Here is a 6,480-nt window from a genome sequence, read left to right as displayed (position 1 = left end):
ACAATAGTGGTGGTAATGTGCAATTACCAGACACTTTTTCCAATAATGTTATCAACTTTCCAACCATTATGGAAGGAGGATATACAAGTATTTTGCTTGGTCTTGGTCAAGATGCTTCGGCTGCTTGAAAATTACAATTTGACACATGAGCAGAGCAAATGATGCAGCCATATAATGGCAATTTTCTTTTACTCAAATAAATTTAATACATTGTGTATCGTACAATATACAATTGGTTGCATGATGCTGCGCTAAATTTTATATATGCTGTTGAACATGCACAAACGGATGCCAAATTCTATATGATTGCATCTCCTCGTTCATGTCACTGCAATTCTGTATGGTCAGTCCATTGGCGATGTGGCCTTTGTGGCGAAGCAGGCGACGTGACGGCGGTGTTGATATGACGGGACGACGACCTACTCCGCCATGGAATTGTAGGGAGGAGCGACTCGGCGACACAGGTGAGCCTGCTGTCGTACTCGGCAAGATGGCGGCGTACTCGGCAAGCAATCAGGGACGATGAGGCGCCCGTGGCAAGCAGAGACATGTGAGACTGCTGTCGGGAAAGGTTGCGGCGGCGGCGGCCACCATGGATACGGCGGGGCAGCAGCATCGCTACAAGCGGAAGGGGATCGATGAACGAGGGGGCAAGGGAGCGAGTCGATTTTAGTAAAGGAGACGATCTCTGTTCTGCCAATGAGCCGCGAGCGAAGTATAGTTTGGGAGCGAGAAAACTGTAGGGGAGTGAGGGTGCTAGAATTCTTTTTTTATTTAAAATTGAATAAGAAAATAATTTTAGTCTCTCTAATCTTTTTTGGTTTTGTGGCTCGTAAACTAGTGCTTATAGAACACTGGTATTGGATCTTGAAGATTTTTTTTTTAGAATTTCTGCATTATATGGGCTTAAGAAGATTTAGACCGTGTAATTTTCAGCGGTGTGCTGTGTGCATGCATGTGTGTGCATTCAAAGAGGTAAGAGTACGTATGGATAGGATCATAAGATACTTGTTTTTTTTTTTTGAAAAAAAAAGCATGGGATACTTTGATTTCTAATAAAAAGAAGATCATGCCAAGGGAGGTCGATCGATCTACTAATGATACGGCCCAACTATTAGCTCCGTAGTATCTCCGTTTTTAAATATTTATTTTTCGTTAGCTTATTTTTTAAACTAAATTGTGATAAATAAAAAATAATGGAGAGGGAGGGAGTACTATTTGCCCTCCTCACACACAGACACAGTCGTGCGTGTAGTTGGTGCATGCTGAGCGCAGGGTGGAGAAATGATGGCGAAAATATATGTGGTGCCAACTGCCAAGGGCGCGCGTGGGGCACCATAATTTCCCGTGGATGCATCGATGGACCTAAAGAGACGGACGCAGCAAAAGAGAAAGATGCTGCTGGCCGGCGCCGTGGTTTATCTAGTCTAGTGCATGCATGCAAATGCATGCTTGCTTGCTTGCCACTGCCAGCCAGCCAGCCGCGTGTAGTGGGGGGGTTCAGGACTCAGGAGTAGTAGTAGGCCATCATCGCACATGTACAGTCAGTCAGTCAGTCACAGACACACACACACACAGGTCTAGAGCCCTAGAGAGAGACGGTAGGATAGGATAGATAGAGCATACTGTACGAGATGGAGAGAGAGAGGGAGGATATGCCGGCCGCCTGTCTCGATGCAGCTCCTTGCAATCGATTTGTTCCTCCACTACTATACACTGGCCTGCAGGAAACAGATTCTTTGGTTGGTGTAACCCTCCTCATCCTTTGTGGGCAACGGGGAAAAAGGCTCCGGCCTTTCTTCTATAGAGCTAGCATGCAGGTGCGCTGCTTTCCGATCTTGTTGTCCTGCCTCGCAACTCTCCATCCACCGACCAGTAGTGCATGGTGCAAGCTGTCGGATCAGCTAGCTGCCTCATAACCTTTATTTACCAACGTGCATGTAAACCATGGCAGCTACCTAAGCTGCTCTCTCTCTCTCTCTCTCTCTCTCTCTCTCTCTCTCTCTCTCTCTCTCTCTCTCTCTCTCTGACACACGCAATTTGGTAACGGTGGCTGCCTACTAGTAGCTAGCTACTATGCATGTTACATGATTACGGTTCATCCGTCAGGCGACTATAGCATTACTATAACACCTAAACTTCATTTGATCGCTCAGCATTAATTTTATTACTTCCGCGATATATATTATGCGACGATAGGACAAGAGTCAAATCATCACTCGATCCGGTCCTGGCGGCTCAGCGCTCGCAGTTCTTTTGGGCGTTCTTTTTCGCTAGCTTTTGACGAGTAGGTACAGATCATAGATGGGCCGGGTTTATGGTTATATATGTTCATAATCATCCATATAAATATGGACATAAAAATCTAGAGCTAAAACGACTACTATTTTGAGATAAAATGAATATATCACTAGTGAGAGACAACCACATGGACTTCCTCTCCTGACCAATTAAGCACCAACAGAAAGTAGCATATCTCGTACTTCATCCTGTCCGATCCCTAAGCCAAACACTAGCTAATAAGTAACCTAATTCACCCTAATTAACTCTCTTATTAGTAAGTGACATCTGCATTAATTCCCATCTATCGCTCATACTTGCCCTCCCCTGTTCATTCCCCAAACCGGCCCTTTTTCCACCTAGAGATGGCAATATGCTCTGATCCCCGATTTTCTGATAGAATTCTTCTATTAGGGGATGGATGAGTTTTTCCCTCACAGGATGTAAACGGGAGAAATTCATTCTCGGTGGGGAAGTGGGGACGGAGAAAAAATGTCCCCCGTAAGTGTTTGTAGAGATATCCACGAGGATTTTTTTTTTACACCGGAAACAGGGATGTGGAATTAAAACCCGACAGAAAATTCCGTATTGCCATCCCTATTTCCACCTAACACAGCTAGCCGCTAGCCCGCTAGTGCTCCTATGCCACCCCCTCTTGCCGCACTGCCACAGCCATCACAATGGCTTGACACTCCATGACCGACCATCCGTGATCCGTCTAAAAATGTCAGCAGATAAGGCGAATTCCCACTGTAAATCCCCAACTCTAATCCCATTTTTTTGGTGACCTGCTGTATGTGTGTATAGATCTTGCAGGCGATGCGTACGTAGCAGGTTCCACTGCATGCATATGTAGAGTGTATGGTCATATACGACAGCGATCAGTTAAGCTAGAGATGATGATAGTAGAGATGATGACAGCCGCATATATTGCATAGGAACAATTATGCAGTTACTTTAATTCTGCTTACAGTGTAAATAATATAGAACGGCTCAAAATCACCAGAACACTGCCTATAACATATACTCCGTATAATATAAATGCCGAGTACGTAACCAATCACAACTCATCTCCGTATATAGTTGTATACTGATAATGCAGTTGTGTACACCAACGCGCGAAATAGTTGTACTAATGCAGCAGTCGTATAATGACGAATAAATTAATGTCCCAAACAGGCATGCCGCACTAGCTAGGTATGTACGTCAGTATTTCATGATCTCTTTCAAAGTACATACATACATATACGGGATGCTGAAAAATACCGAAACACATGCTTGAACTACTGCTTAACCATGAACAACAACTAACATTATTATTGTACTATATACGTATATAGCATACAATCCATACTTAGCTTCATATATATATAAATATCACAGAAATTTCTGAACACGGAAAATTGCGAGGTACATACTATAGAAGCATAAATTTCAACTTATTACTCACAATTTATACGTATCATTTACCAACTATATATGTAACGAGCATATTTACTAGTATTAATTTTGTTTATTCCGCATACCGTTCGTTCGATCAATATATATGCATGTGCGTCGAACTGAAAAATAGGGACAACAGCCAATAGTCTAAAACTATAGATATTACGTTACTTTAATTTTTCAACAGCTACCAAGTAAATGAAGTATATATATCCATTTACTAGTTTAAAATATATAACATTGTGGATCTTGGATCAAAGCATGCACTCATTGACCTAGAAGCAGGCAGCAGACGAAAGAACAGCTCGCTAGCAAGTAGTAGCTAGCAAGCTAGCTTCTCTGCTGCACCCACAGTAAAAACTAGTAGCTCCGAGAGAGACGTGAGTTTTGCAAGCATCACCTACAAATATATGCTTCATCCGTTATTTTTTATTTTTTCGTGTTTTAGTTTAAAAATATTTCTTTTTTAGTTAAAAATAAAATATTGAACCATAATATTGGAGAGAACGGAGGTAAGTATATACTAATATAACTCCAAGACTGAATCAGCAGAGAGACACATAGCAAAGCAGCCATATCTTTCAGACAGTACGGCATATTTTGCTTCTAGAGCCGAAAGGAAGGAAAAGTTAGAAAGGAGTTGCATCGTTTCATCTCATCTTGACAAGGACACACTTGCTAATAGCGATGGAAGCCGAACAGATTAAGCAGCTACCTAGCTTTCTCCCTATTACAAGTTTCATCACGGCAATTACGCGTGTGTATATGTATACTAACAAAGTGCTCGTGCTCGTACATGGGTATGGTTTTTATTTATAAATATAGAGTATAAAACATGAAGAAATATGTGTCTTATATTGGTTAAGTGGATATGAATATAGGTTTAAAACCAACAATTATGGTTTAAAACCTCATTTATGCATAATTTTAGCTTTTTAATGCGGGGAAGTACCAATAAAATGTCAACATCTGGACGCCAAACAAAATGAGCTTGGAATTAATCAAAGAGAACTCAGATTTATGTATGTACATAATAAGGCATCGCCATATCCCAAAACCAAGAAATGGAAAACTCACAATTATGCAGCTTGCTAAATACTTATAATGCAAAACAGTATAGCAGCAGTGGCCGAAGTAGAATTTGTTGCTTGTGTTTCTCAATCTCTCTCTCTCCATTCTCCACACAAACTCTCTCATGAGCACAGACACGCACGCACACGCTAGCTGAATTACCAGACAGCACGAGAGAGATGGGTTACGTACTAGCTAGTGGCGGCCGTACTTGTCCCCGGTGGCGAAGGAGGAGAAGAAACCATGGCTGCCGCCGCCGCCGCTCCCCGTCTCACCTTCCGCTGCCGCCGCCGGCGGCGGTGGGTCGAAATCATCGAACGGGTTGAAGTTGAACCCTCCCATGGTGACGCCGTGGTGGTAATGATCAGGAACCCCTGATCCGCCTCCGGCCGACGGCGTCGCGCTGCTCTTGGTGAAGAGCGCGAGCGCGTCCACGAGGGAGCTCGTACTACTGGCGCTGGCGGTGGCTAGGGTGGTGTTAGTGGTGGTGGTGCAGGTGCTGGGACCGGGAGGCAGCAGCACGGGGTACTTGAGAGGCGACGGGCGCATGAGGAACGGCGGGGGCCCGCCGAGGAGCCGCGGGCGGACGGTGGGGGGCGGCGCGGGGGCGAAGGGCGGCGCCGGGAAGCCGGTGAACTCCTGCACCATGGCGCGGAAGTTGGAGGTGTCGGTGGTGAGCACCGTGGTGGGCGGGCGGCGGGAGGCCCTCGGGCGCTTCTTGGCCGGCTTCGCGGGCGCTGCTGGGGGGAGTGGCGGCACCGGTGGTGGAGGAGGGGAAGGGGACGACGTGGCCGCCGCGGGGGAAGATGTAGTGGGGAGGAGGCCGTGGAAGGAGGAGTCGAGGTATAGGCTGGGCAGCTGGGAGGAGGAGGAGGACGACGGCGGCGGGAAGAAGAGGCTGCTGCTGCTGCTGTGGTGGTGGTAGTGGGAGGAGGAGAACTCTTGGTCGGCGGCTCCGTCGGTGGTGGGGATGGAGGGAGAGGAGGGGAGGCTATCGCTGGTGGTGGACGCCATGGACGTACCCGGATGGCGCTGGATCGGTGGAGGTGGCGAGGGGGCCGGGCAGGAGATAGAGGAAGGTGTGGAATAGTGGAAGCTCCTGATGATAAAGAGAGGCAGGCACACACAGACACAGGTAGGGTTTGGTGTGCTGGAAGCTCCCTCTGTAGAGAGGGATATGGAGAGATCCTGATACAGTTACTACTTGGGACGATTGCCGGATTGGAGATATATGGGCTGATGATGAACAAGGCAACTAGTGAGGTGCAGTAGCTAATGGATCGTAGAATTTGGGATGGCTACAGTACCGGCTGATGAAAAGCAGTTTTCGATGACTTCCTCCTCAGTACAGGCAGAGCTCATTGGTTTTGTCTTAGCCTTTTGTATATAAGAAAAAAAAACTCGCTTTTGCTTAACTAGCTAGGTAATTTGGATCCATATATATAATAATAAACCCATATATATAAATATCTACATCAAACATTCAGATCCCCTCATGTTTTAGTAAATCACAATTAACCTTTTTGACGATCTCTAGCGCGGTATATATTGGCTGCTTCATCAGTTCATTATTATTAGAAGTAGTTCTCTCACTGTAGCTGCACAGCATCAGTGACGGCGACGACCCGCAGTATACGTACGACGAGCACCGAGCAGCGCCCAGCGGCCACTGTAAAGTTTATCTAA

General features: G+C 45.8%; 1 protein-coding gene across 1 annotated transcript; it reads right to left on the bottom strand.

The window, feature by feature from the left end:
* Window positions 1–4,693: 4,693 nt before the first annotated feature.
* Window positions 4,694–6,265, bottom strand: LOC103639004 (proline-rich receptor-like protein kinase PERK2). The gene has a single exon (XM_008661783.3). It carries the CDS (start codon window positions 5,806–5,808, stop codon window positions 4,990–4,992), a length of 819 nt encoding a protein of 272 aa, XP_008660005.1. The 5' UTR covers window positions 5,809–6,265; the 3' UTR covers window positions 4,694–4,989.
* Between the last annotated feature and the right edge of the window lie 215 nt (window positions 6,266–6,480).

Source organism: Zea mays, chromosome 9 (assembly GCF_902167145.1).
Source record: "Zea mays cultivar B73 chromosome 9, Zm-B73-REFERENCE-NAM-5.0, whole genome shotgun sequence".
Lineage (NCBI taxonomy): Eukaryota > Viridiplantae > Streptophyta > Magnoliopsida > Poales > Poaceae > Zea > Zea mays.
The sequence above is the reverse complement of the archived record's forward strand: the minus strand, read 5'-3'. Positions and strand labels throughout refer to the sequence as shown.

Bases quoted from the DNA above. Each gene is read 5' to 3' on its own strand.
- LOC103639004 (XM_008661783.3), bottom strand. From the start codon at position 5,808: ATGGCGTCCACCACCAGCGATAGCCTCCCCTCCTCTCCCTCCATCCCC.